The sequence below is a fragment of the Zeugodacus cucurbitae genome, chromosome 2, assembly GCF_028554725.1.
Source record: "Zeugodacus cucurbitae isolate PBARC_wt_2022May chromosome 2, idZeuCucr1.2, whole genome shotgun sequence".
Lineage (NCBI taxonomy): Eukaryota > Metazoa > Arthropoda > Insecta > Diptera > Tephritidae > Zeugodacus > Zeugodacus cucurbitae.
This window is the reverse complement of record NC_071667.1, coordinates 85,879,609-85,899,816: the sequence shown is the minus strand read 5'-3', so window position 1 is coordinate 85,899,816 and position 20,208 is coordinate 85,879,609. Positions and strand designations below refer to the sequence as shown.

At 40.4% G+C, this 20,208-nt stretch overlaps 1 protein-coding gene and 1 long non-coding RNA gene across 3 annotated transcripts in view; one reads left to right on the top strand and one right to left on the bottom strand.

Moving 5' to 3' along the window:
• Positions 1–3,124: 3,124 nt before the first annotated feature.
• Positions 3,125–20,208, top strand: part of Aper1_13 (protein obstructor-E) — a 29,329-nt gene continuing 12,245 nt past the window's right edge. For both annotated transcript variants that reach the window (XM_011193287.3, XM_011193277.3), the window contains exon 1: positions 3,125–3,374. In XM_011193287.3, the coding sequence (XP_011191589.1) occupies positions 3,332–3,374 (43 nt within the window). In that variant the 5' untranslated portion in view covers positions 3,125–3,331. The remainder of the gene's footprint in view (positions 3,375–20,208) is intronic.
• On the bottom strand, positions 3,147–19,779 carry LOC128921888 (uncharacterized). The gene is made up of 2 exons (XR_008471207.1): positions 5,228–19,779; positions 3,147–5,014 (listed from the first exon to the last, which is right to left on the bottom strand). It is a non-coding gene; the product is annotated as an uncharacterized LOC128921888 (long non-coding RNA).

The window sequence follows — 20,208 nt, the reverse complement described above, 5'->3', positions numbered from 1 at the left end:
ATAAGATTATTAATTTCATATCAAAGCAGGTATTGGATATACTAGTTTATCGAAAGAGAGTTGCCTTATATAGAAATAAGTCCTTTTCTATCAAATTCCAAAAAATTTGACTTAACCGGAGGTATCAAGGGTTCTCTTTGTGGTTATGGTAATGATCGTTGCTCTGGTCGGATTAGAAATTTATTTCAAAAGAGGTTTATATATTGCCTAACTCTAACGCATAGGCACGAAATCACATGATGTAAGCAAGACTATTTAATATGATATTTAATGAACCTCAAATGAGATCAAAATTCCATGCAAATGTTTTAATTAGAATTCTCACAGCGCTGATTTACATTTCGAACTATAAAGTTGTGCTATTTTAACTGATGATGTTGGCTGTCATTGACGAGTAGCAATCGAAATGATCCATGAACGAAACAACAACACTGAGCTTACAAGCAAAAACGCCGAAATCGGGTTAAGACTCAATTGAATTATTGACTATTCTGATTGATGCTCGAATGCAACGCTGGGATGCTGTTGGAATAAATGAATATTTGAAATAAAGAGATATAAAAGAACCTTTATTTGAAGTTCTAGGATCCACAGCAGTCACTAGATGTGTACAGTTCAGAATTCCACGAAATCGAGTTATGCTTTTCGTTAACTCCACGCTTGTATCTAGTGTATATCTATTCAAGTATTTGTGTGTATTTTTCCAGATATTGGCACATTTGAATTTATGTAAATACATCTGTAAAGCAGCAAACAAGTTTCAATTTTATTGACTTCTGCATTTTGTTATTACTCGCATTATTGTGTGCATGGCGCGCGGCGCGGCGGCGGCGGCGTTGCAAAATTTTGCAAACTAGTTTGTTCGAAAATATTTTCGCTATTCGTATGCGCTATTGTTATATTTACTTGTTTGTTTACAATGAGCTGAATATATATCAAGTAAAATCCAGTTGGCCATTTGGACGACATGTCGCGCGAGAGCCACAAAGGCCGTTCAGCAATGCGCTGCCACTGTAAATCGTTGGCACAAAAGACTTAAGGAACGAACGCGCTCTTTCTTGCGTACACACAGCCACACAGAGATTGCATGTGAATTACTCAGCCATTTGCCGTGCTGGTGTGTGTGTGTTTAAGTACCACAAGTCACCAGTCATACAAAGCATTTTGTTAAATTAACGTTTTTGGCCAGATGCCTTTGTTGAGCGTTGTTGCTATTTTTGAAGAAAATTTATTAATAACTCACTGGTTTTTTGATACAAAATGCAACCCTGGTTTTAATGAATATAAATAAATTTCTTAAGAATTTTTACGGAAACCTCCTAAATTTAAAGCTTCAGCACTTAAATTAATAGAATGAGCACCAAAGTGACTCCCTTTTATGTTTCGAAGGCAATACAAAATGTTTCGTTCTACAAAGTTGAGACTCAGAGACCATACACTTACACTGTTGAATATGGATCTTAAACATGTAGATGAGGGTTTTTTGCTAGTCTGATTAGGTGATCCAAATGAAAGCGGTCCGAAAAATATTATATTTGGAACAGCTAATGTTCCCAGAGCTACTGAAATAGAGAGACTAGTTGAGGGTGGTGGGTGATCTCATGTACTCCACTGATTTCTCATAGGTTACTGTAGCTAATAGTCTGCAGACAAAGCAGCACTCAACCATTACCATTACAATCTTCAAAGGCTGGCAGTAATTCTAACCAAAGAATGAGTAAATCTATTCTCGTGATGACGTAGGGCTTAGCAGCAAGTAAGTCAATCCATAGGAGAAAATCTATGTGGATGGAGAAAATAGAAAGGGCGATCAAGAGCCATTCATGCATTGACCCAATGCAATTAGACCAAAAAACCAAAAGCAATATTTAATAGAAATTTAAAGCTGAAGACCTCAGTTTTATAGTGATTGAAAAATATTGCGGTCAAACGTTCGTGGAGTAGAAAGCACTCCATAGCACAAATCGCTGCAATAAATGGTATTCTAGGCAGAAAGTTGTCGCGCGGACTTTTATGTCAGCCAGGGCGAGTTCTATGCGGCCGTTCTATGTGTGCGGAATAATAATCGAGAATGTGTGGTTTAATGGCTGGTATATTGCTATTAATATGCATGAGTTTGGAGAAGGAAAAAGAGAAGTGAAGAACTTAAAGAATGCATTCCAACGAGCGCCAAACGTGTAGTCACCACCCGCGCACGTAATAAAGTCACATACGCATGCGCGTTTGTGCAAGTATTGGTGCGCGCTTGCGTCTCGCCGGCAGTTCAACGACAACGCTGCGCATGCGTCACTTGCGCACATAGCGCGAATAGCACACAGAGTGTGGACGCGGCGCGCAAATGTTACGCCGTGTGTTTGTGTGGCTGTCGTGTCTATTGGCTATGCGAAAGTGGTAACAAAAGCGAATAGCAAACAACTGTAGCGAAGCCAATGCGAAAGACACGGCGCTGCCAGCCGAAGAAAATGTGGCCGAATAACAAAAGTCAAGTCACAATGGAATTGGAAATATGAAACGGCAAAACTACAACTTCAACAGTTAAAACGGCACCAGCTCTCGGCTACTCGCTGCCGCTAGCAACCTAGGCGCAGTAGCAGCGACAGTAACGGCGGCTGTGGCGTTTCTTGCGCTCACCAACGTCAGCAAATTGTGTGTTCGTTATATGCGCTCAGCTTACAAATGCTTTTGTGATTTCTATAGCGGTTTACGGTTTTGCACTCTACCTTTTGCACTGGCTTTCGCGTGCTATTTACACGGCCAACACTATTTAGCATTTCGCTTTGTTAGCTTTCGTGGATTTTTTGTCTGCAGTTGCAGCGGCGCGCTCACTTTGACGAGAGCGCAAGCGCTTGCGCCGATTGACAATTATTGTTGGTCATATGGGCGCACTCTGCAACGGCCAACCAGGGCGCCAGCGGCAGACGCTTGCAGCGACAGCGACAATTGCTTACATCGGTTACTTGTCGGCGTCGATTGCCGCGCTCGGTCTGCGGCGGAGGCAGGTGAGCGGCGTGGCTTGTCGCACCGGCGGTCGGCGGCGAGCGGGCGCAGACGCGGCGGACGCTGGTGCGCAGCCGTACGCGTGCGCACGCTACACATGGCCGGTATAAAAAGCGAATGTACGTCAACGTACCACACATAGTCGGTCCCAGTGGTTCCCTGTCAGACGTTGTGCATATCAACGGAAAAGCAAACGCAGCAATTTGAGAAAAAGCGAAAAGGAAATTCAATTTTCTAACCCAACGGAATATACCTACGACAATTTAAGCGCACATAAACGCCTACGCAGTCACTTTTAGCGCGTGAAATTTGTTGAAAAATCAAAACTACAAAAATGAATAAGTTTTTGTTCGTATTCGTTGCACTTTTTGGAGCCGGTATGTACAAAAACAACTACATCTTTTTTTATAGCATAAAGTGAAATGAAAAAATTATAAAAAAAAGTTTCAAAATATTCAAATTAGTAAAAAGCTTGAAGGAAAAGCGGAACATTTGCTGAGATACAAATATAGAATGTTCGTATTTGCTCGTGTTAGTGTATTTATTGCCACGCAAGGATAATGGCGATTGTGATAAACGGCGCAAGAGCTGTGAACTTTGAGTTTTGTTTTGTGAAAGTTTTGAATCAATTTGAAATGTGTTTTCAGGAAAATATTGAAGATCTCGGTTTTCGAAAAACAATTTTTATTCGAATAAGTGATTTCGAAAATTTTCGAATTTCTATTTAACATCATATTTGCATTGCATGAAAGCCTTGTATTTATTTTGTGTTAATTTTTGCATAACATTTCGTATTAGACTAGGATACTTATTTAAAAGGCCTTAAGCGTAAAATTTTTAAAATTAATAACAACAACTTAAGAAGTTAAATTTTTGTTTAAATTTGTTTGCCGTGTTCGACTTATGTCCATTTAGGATCCATTAATTTTGTGAACGTGCTTACAAAAAGAAAAATTACATAATATCAGCCCTTAACTAAATAAAAAAATCCTAATTGTCTGAAAGGCCTGTATTAAAATGATTATCTTCTCATAATTTTATCGAAATCATTTCGGTGACTAAGTAATAGAGCTTGAGATTATCGTAGATTAAAAATTAAATCTTTGAAACTTCAATCTTGAACCCAACCCTAATCTTGCAAGGAATACACTCACACATATGAAGTAGTAGGAATCAAGTTTCTTTGGTTACGTTCGCATTTAAAGTGCAAAACTCAATTTTCACAACTTTTCAGCGATTTTCCATTTCTCGTAGCCTTTCGCCATTTGCATAATGCGTTTATAATATGCAAATATTGAATTTAAATGTTTGATTATGCATGTGAGTGCTGCAGTGCGCATGCGCTTTTTCCTGTGCACTTTTCTAGCAATTTCGCTCAAAGCTGTTTATCGCAATTCAATTTTACATAATTGTGTAAATCGCTTGCATTTGCAAAATGGAATAAAGCGAAAGAGTTATGCTCGAAGTCGAAGTGGCGAAGTGGAGAGCAAGCAGGTTTACTGCAATTCAGTTTACGAAAAAGTAAAAAGAAGAAATACAAATATGTAGCAATAAGACATGAGACATACATACATATAACACAACATAACTCAGCTCACAAGTAAGCTACTGTAGACTAAAGAAAACAAAAGTAAATTAATGCAATTGCTAGAAACAGTCACCATTCGCCTCGCTTTTAACTTTACGATATCTTGACACAGCAATGCAATTAAATTAAATTCAAATCTTTCGCTGCACGCCTCTGCGCATGTAAATCCGTTAAACGCGGCCCAACCTGTTTATTTATTATAAATATTATACAATTTATAGCAAACTTGAGTTGTTGTTGCTAGTACAACTAGTGCTGGTTGCCACGCCTAGACTTCATCCGGCTTGGCGCGAATGGGCGTCGCAGACTCCGAGAGTGGCATTTTTTCCAAAACTCTGCGTGAAATATCAGGAGAAGCGTAACCATAGTTAATCAGCTTTTGAGGCGTTGAACCTTTGCCGCCAAAATGTGACAGCTAAAGCTGTGACTCTGAAAATAAAGACTTTTAATAAGTGTCAAAAGCACACCGTAGCAATATCCAATTAAATAATTGCCACTAATAGGCTTAACTGGCACGCTTAGGCTGGCAAGAGATTTATGAAGAAAATCCCCACAATGGCGCTAATAAGCGTGCAAATTTCGTTAAATCAAAGTAAAGAGGTATAGAGAAATGGTCCCTGATTATGATGTGGAAACACTTACATAAGCACAGCTTGAACTGGTTCAGCAGGCGGCCCTGTTGTGACGCACTGCCCGCCGATCACTTGATCACTTGAATGCCGCCAGCAATGCAGGTGTCCAACGTGGCCTTTCAATAGCTCCGGCGCGATTGGGTAATCGTCAACGTCATGAAATGAAATGTGAGCACTTCGATTATAATTGCTCAGCATTTTGACATTTGATTAGCGCACAAGCGCACTTGTGAATCGAAGCAGATCAAGCCGCGGGCCGACACAATGCGCCGCGATTACTCAATAAGTGCCGCCGGCGCCGCTCGCCGCTCACCGCGCCCGCAGCTGGCCGATGGGTGCGAAAACAAAGGTCAAGTGTGCGTCGCCGCTGGCGCAGGCGAATGCCATGCGCAAAAAGGGTGAAGAAAAGGCTGACAGATAATCAAAGCGCGACTGGTGAAAGGAAAAGTGTGGCAAGTACAGGCCGAGTGACTGGCATTTATGCCACAATGAACAAAAGCTGACCCAATATTTGTAACGAAAATCGAAAATATGTAACTCTCGAGTATATACTCGTACATATGTGTGTACAATGATTTGGCATATGAAATTGGCCGTGTAAAAATCGCTTGAGCTTCCTTTGGTAATTAGCCGCCGCGAAATGTTATACAACAACATTTGTTAATTACTTTGTTTTGACCGCATTTGACTTTCACTTTCACATTCGTTGGATTAGGTACGGGATAATTTTCGTGTGAGCCCCGAAACACTTTTGCCAACCAAGAAATGTTGTGACAAATAGTATTTAACGGTACAAAAATTCATTTTCAACAAAAATATGTTTTTTTTTTTTACTTGAAGCGATAGCAAGGGGCTTAACGAGTTAGGGGGAACAGGTCTTTGCAAAATCGCCTTTGTCATGCATATAATCTTGTATTGTTTCTATTTTCGTTTGCTGAGGAATTGCTGGCGTGTTTTTTAATTACTCGCTTAAGCGACAAAAGACGCCATTAAAGCGAAGTGGTCAAAGCTGACTCTAAAGTACTCAGAACAACAGTAAATGTAATGTCAGTCACAACAACAATAACAACCGACTAATATCGGTATGCGAGAAGTTTGGTTTACACTTATAATTTCCCACTTGTGGAGGCTAGAGGCTAGAGTGTCTGTAAGCACTTAAGCGAGTGAGTAAGTACTTGCTAATGCACATTCGATCAACAACAACAACAACTGCAACAAAACCAGTTGGCATTGAGGCAAAGCTTGTTGGACTGCAACCGATTGACAGCTAACGGCTAACGGTGACTGGTAACTGTGAGCCATAGCAACAACAACAACGCCAAGTGTTTAATAGACTGCGCAAGAATGTTGCTGCGAAGATCTCTTGGAACAAAAGCGCTTAATTGGTGTGAGGTTTTTAATCGAAAAATGCGGTGGATGGAATTTTTGCGATTCTGAAGCGGCCTTTCAGTGGAAATTAACTGATTCAATAATGTATATTCTTCTGAATGCTGAAGACCATAGCAAACTGTCTGAAACAAGAGCACTTATTTGGCATGCAGATTTTTTGATTATTTCTCACGCACGAACACGAGCACGAATGCAGAATTATTTTGCATATTCGCTTGAGTGTCAGCTTGTTCTTTTTCAGTGCTAGTAGTACAGGTACAAACGTCACCACGTGCTACGGTTATGCGATCACAGCATAATTAAACTCGAGAACGTCAGCATTGATTTGCTCTAGCTGAGACCGGTTCTTTGCGATTCTTCCAGAAATCGAAAGGCATCTTGTCGGCCGCAAAGCTGACTTGCTGACCTGTAGACCCAAATCAGGTTCGACTGAGTCATAAAACTGGCACGCATTCAACCACCGGCTTCGAGCCATACAGTAATTAATGGCTTCAAAGAATTAGTTTTGTATTTTTCTGCGAAGCTTCTTCGCTCATTTACATATGTAGCCTCGTAAATACCGATACAAGACTTGCAAGCTCATTAATTACAAATGATATGTACCACAAGCACATATCCGGTTCTTTGGCGACATTCTCAAGCCCGCTAAATGTAGCAAATCGACTGTGTGGTTAAGCAGCGATCTCTTGGTGCCTTTTGTAATAATTCGCGAACAAGTGGAAATAACTGAAGTGGTAGTGAAGAAACCAGTTTGAGCGCTTCTGAATCTTATAACTCGCACGATTACTCAAGCAGGTAACTGGTTCACCGTTGAATAGTAACTCGTAAATAATTGGAAAATGTCTTGCGATTTATTGGCTCATTACAACTGTGAATAGTTCTTTAGATTTGTGAGATTACCACTGCAAAGCAATTGCAAACCGTTACTTGAGTATTTCTAAATCATTTTTCGGTTCGTCGTGAAAATTTTTTGACTGAATATCATAACGGTGCACTTTGTGGCAGGTCAGTTCAAATATGAATATGAAAATAAATCGCAAGTCTTTCAATCTCCCTTAGCCATTGCCTTGTCTTCAGATGCTTCCTAGGCTAATTAAGTAATTTGAACTAATGCACATTTTACGCCGACTACCGGCTGGCTGAGTGGGCGGACACTTGGCCAAATTGCATATGCACCGTTACGTGTGAAGCCGCAACATGCACGTTGGTGCCGCCCACTGTTCGGTGTGGCGCTACTTTATGACTTGACGTGCCGCTGCTCGTCTCCAGCTGCAATTCGAGTACCTTAAATTGACGGCAATATTCACTTCCGTCTGCTGTCTGCTCGTGTAATTGCACACCGCCACACTGCCAATCGTCTGTCTGCCTGGGTGTTCGTGAGTGTGTTTGTATCGCATATTGGCATTTCTCAATGCCAGCAAGTCTACAGTTGCATGCATCACTGCATTGCGCCCCGATATCTATTATGCATCGAGGGTATTGAGCCGAGACATTCGTGGATCGACGCGCGCGCTCCACAGTGTTAATAACGGCGGGAGCAACAACAACAAGTGTATTGGTTGCGAGCTGCATACACTTTTCGCTGGCTTTTCCGTATAGAGCCCGTTGGTGGCGCGGCAGCGGCGTTGTTGCACAAGTTGGCGTGAAACAAAATCAATTTCCGCGTACTTTGCAACATGCTCCTATTTGCTTTCGCTGCCGCTGCGCAGTGCTTTTGTGCTTCTCTGTGCTGTCTGCTTCGCTTTCTTTCGTTGTTTCTTAATGTGTTTCGCTGATTTTATTTATTGGCCAAACCGCAAAATTGTTATGCAAAATAAGCTGAGCAATGCAGCAACAACAAATGAAATGAAAAAGCAGGCAGCCCAAGGAAAACGGTGTGGCAAAGCGAGGCTGTTGCAGCTGTTCCAAAACAGAAATTGCTTGTGTGAAAATAAAAGCGAAATTTAGCGGAAAATTAAAGCAATGTGGCAATGTTACCACAACCCGCATTTCACAATAATGACATGTTGCAAAAACAACACCAACAACAATGCCATAAACATTGCACTGGCATTTGCAGTGCAAACGTAACTCTTAGTTGGGGGCTTTGTAGCTTCTTCATGCATATTTCTGGCTTTGAGTAGTTTTTCTTTATCTCAAGTGAACTGTAATTAGAAATCAGAAGTGTGAAAATATTTCTATCATTCAGACGCTTTTAGCTCAGCTGCTGCGCAAACCAACCCAATCTGCTGTAGTCACCTAGTTTGCTTTGTTTTTGCCTCAATATTCCTCAATGCCTTTTAAATTATAGCTGTGAGTTGAGTTTTTCCTTCCACGGATGTTAGAAAACAGAGCTGAGAATGCAGGAAATTGAAGAGCAAAGTAAAGGAAATTTCACGTGTGGATGATACAAGTTATCGATATCCAAGCAAACAGAATCGATTTCATATAAATACAGTAGAGCACATAAGAGGAGAATAGTTTGTTACAAAGGTGGACTTTAAGACACACAGTCTACGGTCTCACTACTCAGTTGCTGCTAATCGAGGTGTGACAAAAGCCTTTCAACGCTTTCCAATAGCAAACGCTCAAGCCACACGACCGAAAGGTTTGATAGACTAAATATATATATACACCCATGGCATTTATGTATGCCCTGTAGGACCTCTAATAATTATAAAACAATATTCTATTCTGTTTCGAATATTCATTTTATTTAGTTTGGTATCCACAGTAAGAGATTAAAGATGACCATCACAAAGTTTCTGAATTTAATATTAAACAGTCCGAAAATGTATAACTTATTGATTAAGCATTTGCTACCGGGTGCTCATAGTTCCGTGTTTACTTGTTGTCATTCATTGTCTTGAGGTTGCTACGTATTCTTGTTGCTGTTGTTGTTGGCTGTTGGCGCTGATGCGTTAAATTTGAAAAATATTGCATTGAATGCCGCTACTGAAGTGTGAATTTTTCGCTTGGGTTATGCGATATGAAATTGAAAATTGAAAAGTTTATGCGATTGTGAGCATAACAACGAGAAGATACCTGTTTAGCATTACTTTTCACTACAATATGCTTTACACACAACTGTAATGGAGTTCATGCAGCTATTTTCATATAATAAATACGAATATAAAACTACTCTGAACTAAATACCTTGACTTAAATATTTAATGCGCTCCAACTCCTTAAACTCGGAAGAAACTGGGTTACAAGTGAAACAAATAAATATTCTAGTATTTTACTCACTTTAATTTCGAATTTTTTCAAGTCAACGCCTTAGCTTCAGTGCAGCCTCTTCAAAGGGCATTGCCATGCTTGATTAAACAAAGCAAATACCAACAGAAATATGCATAATATAAGCAAATTGGCATGGTAGAAGGAGATTCACACACAATCGGTCCATTCTATTTTCATTTGGCTTTTGCCTTCTTTGCTAACTAACTAACCTATCTCTCTCTCTCTCTCTATATATATATATATATATATACTATATATATATATATACGTAGCTTCTCTCCAAAGCTCAAATATTTAAAAACCATTAAGACAAGGCAAGGTGCAACGGTAACAACAAATTGTGTATTTCACAACCTCCACAGTCCCTATGTGGCATGTTGTTCAACGGCTAGACGACCGTGCATATTTTCTTATCTGTCTAGGCAAACGTCTTATGAAATGAGCAAATGGTAGTTTTGCATTAAAGTGTTAAGGCGGATGAGCGCAAAACGAGAGCTGATTAAGACGAAGCGAACTAACAGAAGCGAAAAATGCAGCCAACTCTGTTGAGGCCATTTGGATAGCAACGTGTGTAGACACCTGTATGTCAAGCGCAGTGCTGTGTGTGCGGCCACAAATGACAGATGCATACGTGCAATCGCTGGTATTATTCTCCATTTACATTTATTTAAAAAGATTTAAGCATACATATATTTGTGTATACCCTGGTGTGCCATGAGTGGCCCGACAATTTATGTGCCACTGCAGAGATCTCCGCAGCAGCAGACCAAGTAGACGGTGGCAGTCGTTTAAGACAGCTCGATGCTTTGTAAGCGCAGAAGCTTAAAGACATGAACGAGCACAAGCAACGTAGATTTTTATATTTATTTGCTTTGTGAGTGTCAGCAGGAATGCAGTTATGCAGAGGCGTCGCTTTATTGCTCAAGCACACACTCGCGGTCTTTAAGCAATGCCTTATTTGCGGAAACATATATGTATGTGTAGACATCGGTGTTCGCTATTTAGTCTCAGCACATAATTCACACTGCACTCTGTGTTCTTTCACTTAGCGGAGTCATAACTAATTTTTAGGATTTTAATCTGGAATTTAGAAACAATGCGATGCAGGCTTTCATGTCTACAGACACACACACACACAGGCACACTATTATTTGTAGAATTTTTTCTGTGACATTTTGCGCGCATAAAATGCCATAAGTTGCCACATGCTGCCGCCAATGATTGTTGTTTATTGTTGTAATTTATCACGAGCAACAACGACGCTTGTCGCTGCTGAGTGCACATAAGCAACGGCGCGTTGTCACACCTAAATTTGCAGCATGACTGGCATACCGTCGCCAACAACGCGCCATCCAGTTGTTTCTTGTTGTTGTCGTGTTGCAAGTGGGCGTTGGAGTATGCCAAGCCTTGCTTGTTACTTTAATTGTTCAACTGATGAGGTTGCGAAAGATGTATTCAAATGCTTTTGCTGTTTGACTATTTCCGGCTTTCGTGTGGAGCGCACTCTTTAAAAAGGCAATGAAACACCACTCGCAGACACACGAATGAAGAATTCAAGTGCGCATAAAATTTTTAAAAATTCTGCTGCAAAATTCAAAATTCAAAATGCTCAAATGCTTTTATTGCCGAGTGTCTGCGTTGAGTGCGTTGTTGGTTTAAATGATTAAATCGTAATTGCTTTTCAGTTAAAAACTTAATTAGCACCAAACAAATTGGCTTTTTGTGCGCGCGCCAATTGCATTGCATTGTTTTTGTTGTGTTTTCCCGAATATATGTGCCAAATGTATTTAAATTTTTCAAATATTTCCAAAGCATTTTACTTCGTTTTTCGTTTTGCCGCGTGCAACGAATGAAGTGAAAGCATAAATTAATCGACTTTTCACACAGCGCTGCATGGCTCAATGAATAAGCAAACACTCGGCGGCGCAATTTCGCAGTAATTGACAGTTACTTTTTTCACTCCAACTAACTAACCAAATGCTAAGCATTTACAACAACAATGTGACAGGCGTTGCTGCCAATTTATGATTATGTAAACGCATTTCATATATTCAACATGGTTTTTGTTGTTGTTTTGTTGTTGCTGTTGCAATGTAAGCCTTTTTTGTCAATATTTTATTTAATAATTCATTTGCTAAATATCCAACTCAACTTATTTGCATTCGACTATTTTGCCTCGCAGTTATGCATGCTGCGTGCTGCGCTCTGCGCTCGGCCGATGCAATTGAGCGCATTAATTATGCTAATTAACTGCTAAAATATTAAATTAGCTGCAAACACTCCGCCAATGCCAAGCGTCAATGCAAAATTAATGCAAAACTTTGGTAAATTGCATTTAAGCTTCGCCTTTTTTCTGCTCACTTTATGTGTTTTTGTTGTTTTATAAGTTCACACAGTGTTTGCATTAAATATTCAGCCATTGTGCTAATGCAATTATGCTGCTGGCAGTGCAACTAGTTGTCACTCGCAGGCGCAGCGCAGCAGTTGAGTGTGCGGAAAGCGCAACACGACAAACAATTCCAATTGACGACTGCTTAACGGTATCATTGGGAGCACGTGAACTTTGAAATAATGACAAACAATGAGTGAGCGTGCGCAGCTGCCTGCTGGCAGTTAAATGATCAATTATCGCTTGCGACAGATAGCGGCAGCAGCAATAAATCCATTGATTGCGTCAGCATTGACAATGTGTTACGCATACGACACGTGTTTGCGTTTGTAGCTGAAATAATAACGGAGTCAGCTCTCCAACTTTCATTTTTCTTATTGTTTTCGAGAATTTAATTTTTTCCATTTTTGTTCCAAACATAACTTCGGCATTCATAGGCACTCGTATACTTATTGTCCAATAATATGTGTAGTTCTCTAAATTCATTTGCTTTCTTGAAGACTTCGAATACTGTTCTGGATGTTTCTGCATACTCAATTTGTGGAATTTCGAAGTTTCAAGTCAGCTTCAGCTTAGTAACAGTCTACCAGTTTAACTGGACTAACTCAACTTAAGTCTTGTTCTATTAAATACTGTACAGTGTGTTAAGCGGAGCTGTGACGATTTTTTGAATATTAATGGATTTGAATTATACCAAAAATCACACTCTAAATAATTTTAATTTTTAATATTGCTACAATATGCGATTTCAAGAGGCTCGCCATGCTCTACGAATATCAGCACTTCTTAATCAACTCCAACCAAATTTATTTACATTTTCATATCAACAATTCCGCTGTCAGTTGTCATTTGTCAACTTAGCTGCACAGCTTCATCAAGTTGTGTTATTGGAGAATGAGTTCAAAAGTGAACGGCTTGCGAAGCGAGTTTACAGCACAAAATGTCAATGGTTAAACACTTGCAATTGCAAGATTGTAGATTCCAGTAATAATTAGTGTCATTGATAGAGACAAAAAACATGATCAACTCTGAAAAAAGTATAAAATGTATAAAAATGGCATTCTGACAATATAAAAAAGAAATATTATTTATTTATTGTTTGAGATCAGTTCTATGAAAGCATCAAGTACTTGTTTTGTTGTTGACTTAATCAACTCTAAGCTTGACAGTTATAAATATAACAGCGGCGATCATGATAATTGATCTATCATCTTTGAAGCGTGCAAAAATATGCAAAACAAAACAAAAAAAACCTTCGCGATTTCCGCTTATAGCGAGTGGTGATTTAGGCGCTTCGCTACACGAAAGAATGTCGGTTGTTTACCACAAAAATGCTATAAAAAAGAGCTATAAACAAAAACAAAAACAAAAACAAAAGCAAAATCACAAATGCGGAACATATGTACATACAAAATCACAACAACCACAAGAGACTATAAATTTGCTGATATTCTTAAGAAAAACTAGCGATTCAGCGAGACATCACAGAAATATTTGCACATCAAAAGCCAGCCAGACAACAACAACAATGGCGTGCTATGCGCTACCAGTCGCCAGCTTATGAAACGAGAACCGAGACTTGAGACCCGCTTGACGTTGAACAACAACAGACCGGTTCTGCTGGCGCGACGAAGCGAGCAAATAAATGAAGTGTGCACGGGTATGTGGACGGTTATCTTGGTATAAAGCCAACCAAAAATGGTTAACAAAACAAAGATTGTGAAGCACAAAAGACAAGAGTCAAGCAATCAGCAGTTAAAAGTAGCACACAAGCAACAAACAATTACATAACAAACCGCTGATGCCGCTGTCGCTATAGCTGTCGGTGAGCTGCGCGCTGCTTGCGATGCAAGAGTTTGGCTCAGAAGCTCAATTTATCTGCGTGTCACGCTTGTCGACAAATGAAGCTGTGCGGCGCTATGCTGTTGTTGTTGTACAACATTTTGATAGTTTTATTTGTTTGTTATTACCGCTATTTGCTTGTTGTTGGCCTCTATTGAAAAGAAAAGTTAAATCAATTATGAAAACATGCAATAACCCAAAAGCCGAAGCCGCGAGCGCGTGAATAGCGAATTGACAAAGAAAACAAGCGAACAGCGGCGTTTGGTAAGAAAGGAAAATTTGGGCCAAGCAGTTCGTTAACACGACGGCTCACTAACCTAGAAACCAGCGGCCAGCGCACACATACATATATAATAAAACACAGAGGGAGGGTGAGAGTGGCCAGTGCCAGCATGAAGTGTCATGAAGTGGCTGGACTTTGCTTGGCCAGTGATTGATACACGCAGTTCGGCATTCGGGCGACAAGCAGAGCACATGTAATGCAGCCGCGTAGTGCAGTTATAACGGTAGATTTGTGCGCAAAGAGGCACTTGTATAACGGTGCTGCTTACGTCGCAATTGCGAACACACTTGATATGCGGCACACCCCGTTATATTATTTATGCAACACATTTGGTTGTTGTTTATCGCTTGTTGTTGTTGTTATAGTTGTTGCTAGTGACATAATGACAGCAACAACATCAAATCAGCTCGGCATTGCATTTCACACAGCCAGGCGTCGATATGTACACTTGTGTGAGTGTGTGTCTGTGCATTTGCTAATTGAAAAGCGAGAGTAAAAGCAAACAGCATTAGCTAAGCGTGTGGCGACGACGTAATCGATTACGCGAAAGGGTAAATAAATCATTGAGCAACTCTGGCAGTTTGTTAAACCGATCAACTCTGCATCGACTGGTTTGAGGGAAAACAAGCCCCAACAAACAAAGAGATTGTTGAATATACCGTATTGCAGTTGAAGAAAAAATAAGTTCAGTCTTCGGCAAATATTAGATTGCCTCACTGGACTTGATCCAGTATAAAAGCTGAATGAATAGCTCTACTAATGAAACGAGTAATCTCTAGGTTTAAAAGGTTTAACGCCTTCTTAATTTCAATGTTTCTTCAACTCATTTCGAGGCCTACAAAATAACTTTTTTATCACTAATTTAACAGTTACCATTCAAAAAGTCAACAATCGCATCCATTGAGGAGCTCATTTGATATATAAAAGACGACCCTTTTCTGCTTCGACTTTGCAACACTAGCTGCCACAGCCACTTCGAAAGGATGCGCAACAAATAAAACTAACAACAATTGCAACAGCATCTGCAACAATTATTCAAGTTGTCATTGCTGCAGCAGCGCACATCCGCAGGTAGCGCCGCACTCTAATTTGCCTTTGCCTCGTCGCTGCCGTTGTCTGCAATTGTAATTGTAAGCGAGCATAAATAAGTACTTACACGTGCAAGAGTTGTTGTGCTCGCTTGCCATGTCGGCTCTCATTGTTGTTATTTGTTGTAACTTCGACTGACTCGACGACTAACAACATAATGCTCCGTATATGTGTTGTATTGCGCTAAAACCGTTATGTTATCTCCATTTGTTTCGTGCTCTCAAAGCAACACCAGCACTCTCTCCTTGACTCCACCACACACATTGTGTTGCGTATACGCCCCGTGTGGCGAAAGGCAACATATGTGCTGGCTTCAGTCGAGCTTATGTTGTGCTTGGCACTTAGCGTTGAATGTCGGACGGTGTCGTTACACACTTTTCCTATTTCATGCCACATTACTGTGTGGCGCGCAGCAACAGCAGCAGCGCTCCAGCTAGACCACTTTAGTTGCCAGCATTGTTGCTATTGTTGTTGTTGTGCGACTGGCGGCCAACAATATTTATGCTGTTGTTTTTAAACGCATTAGGATCGTCTAACAAGCAAACGACCGAGCGACCAACCGACGGACGGTCTACCTTCGGCCACTTTAGCAGCGTGGAAGCAACAGCCACGGCGACCTGATGTTTGCCTGGCAGCGCACGAGTAATTGAGTCGAGTGTCTGCTGTGCTGCAGCAACATTTGTTGCACGAACACGTGTACAAATTGAACGGTCCTCCGTACGCTCCGCACACACACACAGCCAAGCCAAGTGGGTATTGTTGGGGGTGGAAAAATACCCACTCACACACACACCCTCTGTAAGTTCCAATAAACAGCTTGAAAGTATGCTGCACATTGTGTGTGGCGAGCACTGCAACATTTTGTTTCCGTTCGTTGTGGCGCTCAGCAGGCGCTGCGTGTGCGCGTGTATGTGTTCGTGTTTATAATACTTCTTTATTTATGTGTGTTGTTGTTATTGTGTGGCAGCGTGTTGTTTTCATTTAATTTACAACACACATTGTACTTGTACTCATGCTGTACATTCACCTATTTCTCGTCTGGACGTCGACGCATTTGTTTAAGCAAATAAGTTTACTAATTTCTTTGCTGAATTCCAAGTTCCAACATTCTTGATTAGACCAAGAGAATTAGTTCGAACTTTAAGTTCTGTTACTCAGACTAAGCGATAAGCGATTAAAGTAGGACGAAAGCTTGAGTATCAAGCATAAAAAGTGTTTTCCAATCGAAGTTACCACTTCGTAGGCCATTCGCCTCAATGTACCTGCTTGTATCGGCTCTGTTGATTATTCAAAATAATTTGCCACAAATTGTCGCACATTCGCAGATACTGCCTTGAGACCTCACCGGTGCCGAAGCCGGACTTTCCCAACAAATGTGGCGTAATTATTATAAAACGCGTACATGAGGAGCCTGAAAAGCCGGCGTGTAGCAGCAACAACTGTTCAAAATAAGTGCACCAGTTTGTGTGCCCGCCGGCGGCAAGCGCGTGATTGTCATGGCGATTGGCGCGTGCGATGTCAACGACGGCGACGGCGATGGCGACAATGACCGTTACGTCCGTTGTAATCACAATCACAACACTTAACAGCTTGTTTGACGTTGTTAATTGTTGTTGTTGTAAATTTTTGTTGTTGTGGTATTTACGTTATGTTGCAACTAGTTCAGTTGCTCTTGCGTTTACTTTTTACGGTTATCTTGAGGCCAAACAATATTGCAGCGCGTTGTATTTACTGTTGTGTTACAGTTATTTATAACTATCACATAACCAACATAATATCGATTCTTCTCCTGTGATTTTGTTGTTAGTGCTTAGGGTGTGAACTCTCGACTTCACTGAGGCGACCGTCCAATCAGCCTCAAAATGTTTTTAAAACGGCATTTATATACATACATATGTATTCGCAATTAACTCCAGTTAGTAATTTGATCCACTACTTCTGATCGAGCAAATGAGAGTAAACTGATACCCACTCAAGTGTTGTATGCATTTTATGTGGCTCTATTACCATTTTAAAGCGCTCTTTCATCGATATATCTCGCGGTTTTTGCGGTTTCAATTTAAAAGAAAGTGAAAGTTTTCAGATAAAAATAATTAAAATGTGCGAACATGAAGTCTTCGGGTTCAAAAGACTCAAAATTGCGTAAATTTACAACTACTAATCAACACACAATTCGGTTCATTTAACCCTGAGTACGAAAGAGTTTACTGTACTTGAATACTATATACAGTTATTGCACCATCCAGAGCTAATGTTGTGCAGTTGTAGTTCAATTCAACCTCTCTCTCGTGGTGAATGGATATGCAAATTAATAAAAATGCATTGAGACCCTGTATCACCTAAATATAAGTAGCAGCATATGTGTATGTATATAAATAGCAAGGCGACATAAGTGCTCTACATTCATATATTCATATGTGCTTAAGTATGTATGTATGTAAGGTCATGAGGCGTGTCAATTTGTTATTTTGCGTGCATGTTGTTCACCTTGTTGAGAAATTGCAACAACAACAACAACAATTAAAAAATGTATGTGAGCCAACAACATCAATTATGATTGTTAATGAATGCAAACTTGTTAAACAGATTAGCTAGTGAAAATTGTACAACAACAGCAATGAGCGGCATGTGTAATTTTATAATTAGCACAACGGCAAAGTAAACACTAGGAGCTGGGACTCAGAAACATGCAACGTACAAGCCGAGAAATGTTCACTTCGCACATGCGTGTGTGTCGCGGCCACTTCACGCCAAGGTGAATGGCTAAACTGCTGCAATTAAGGCTTAATTGCGTGCGGCGAATCTGACCTTTCAAATCGAAGTGGCTCTATTGAGCACTTTTGGATTTTTTGAGTATCCCGTAGGAATATCTCTGTGCCAGCATATCTCTTAAAGTGTTTTAAAGCGATCTATTGGACTTTCAGTCACTTTCCCCCCAACTCCTTTCGGCATCATTTTCCAATTAATTTCATTTAATGTACGCAATAATTACATAACGGCTTGCATGTTGCCGATTCTGCAGCGACACACATCGTAGCGTGTTTGCGGAGTGCCTGAAATTATGCCGTTAGCGTTTTTTGCTGCTTTTGGCCCGTTGTTGTTAATTAGTTGCTTGCGTTGCGTTGTCGCTCGGTCACGCCTCCGAAGATGCAACGCCAACGATAAGCGCCGACATTTTCATTTAAATAATTTTACTTTGTTGCTTTTTTATGGGAAACATTGTTGTTAGAATGTGCATATGCGAGTATAAGTATCTAGAGGTTCAGTGTTGCCCGGCAGCTTAACATATACATATATGTAGCTAGCATGTACTGTTAGCTCAGGAGGGCACCATTTTCACATGTTTTCTTTTTTTGTGATTTTTTCTGCGCTTCTTGCATTTTGCACTTTGCCTTTGTGGCGTTATTAGCGTGTAACAGGTAAAGCGAAAAAACAAGCGAAAAAAAAGTGTTAAAAATCTTGAGCCATCCTCTCGGCACGCAACGCAACGCGCCACAAGTACGAGTACAATTTTGGCAGATGACTTTGAAGTGCAACAGCTGCAATTACAAGCAATAAGCTGCCACAAGGTTGCGACATCAACAAGCCGTAAACGACGAGCATGTTCGCACACAAAGTAAAAGGCAGCCGGCAAGCCTGCCTGCCACAGCAACAAGTCATCGGTAAAAAAGCGGCAGCTGCGGTGAAGACACACTCATGCAACAAAAAAGAGAAAAAAAACCGTGGCAAGTAAAAAATGCAAAAACCTTAAAAGGAAGGGGAAACCAATTGCCTGGCAAACTTGTTGACTGCTCTGCTACTCCTTCTCCTCCTCTGCACCTCCGGCCAACGTGTCACTTCGCAGCGTTGCCTTGTTGTGGCATGACCTCTTTTCGTACCTTCCTTCTTTCGACAGTCATTTGCTCATTGCAACATCGACAGCCAACGACCACACACGCTCACAAACACTCAGCAGCAGCAACAGCAACATCAAGAGCCGAGTGCAGACACCTTCGCCTTTCCTTTCCTTTCGCATTACACAACTCAACTCAACTCAACTCAGCTGTTGCGTGTGTGTAAATATGTTTTATCTGCCGTCGCCAATCGCCTCGAAGGACGTACAGTTTTTTCGATATTCATTACTTTTAATTTTTTTCCCCACTTTTGCATTGCGTAACAACTGGAGTACCTTGAATGGCGCTTAATGTGTCATTATGCAATACTCGCAAGCTGAGTTAAATTGCAGGCGCACACCAACACACAAAGTGCCGTTTTTTTCGTTTTTTTTTTTTTTTGAACGGCGATCCAAACTCGTTTGTTGCGTTGTGTTGCGTTGTCTTCATGACGCTCAGACTCAGTGACGTGGGTTCACTCTTTTTACTCGCCACTTTTTTGCATTTTATTCTGGCACAGTTTTTATGTTATGCAGTCGTACCGCTTTCGTACGCCACTAATTAACGGTAATTAAACAATAGGCAAATTAGGCAATAACTGGTTTGAGGTGTTCTAACTTCGCCGTCTATTAGTCGGCGGATGATGTGTTTGAGTAGAATGCTTCTGCTGTTAGAATAGATAAAATAGAGAGGGGCAAGCCAATTCTTGGAGTTAAAATCTTTAATAGGATCTTTATAAAATGACTGATTTCTATAGGATTAGATATTCATTTCAAGAAGAAGTCTTAAAATATTAGAAACTACTGATGCTATATGTATGCGAGCTTTTGTCTCATTTGTTTTCTCACTCTCTAACTTGAAAGCCAATAGTATTTAAATCAAAATTTGTTTATCAAAACACTTATTTG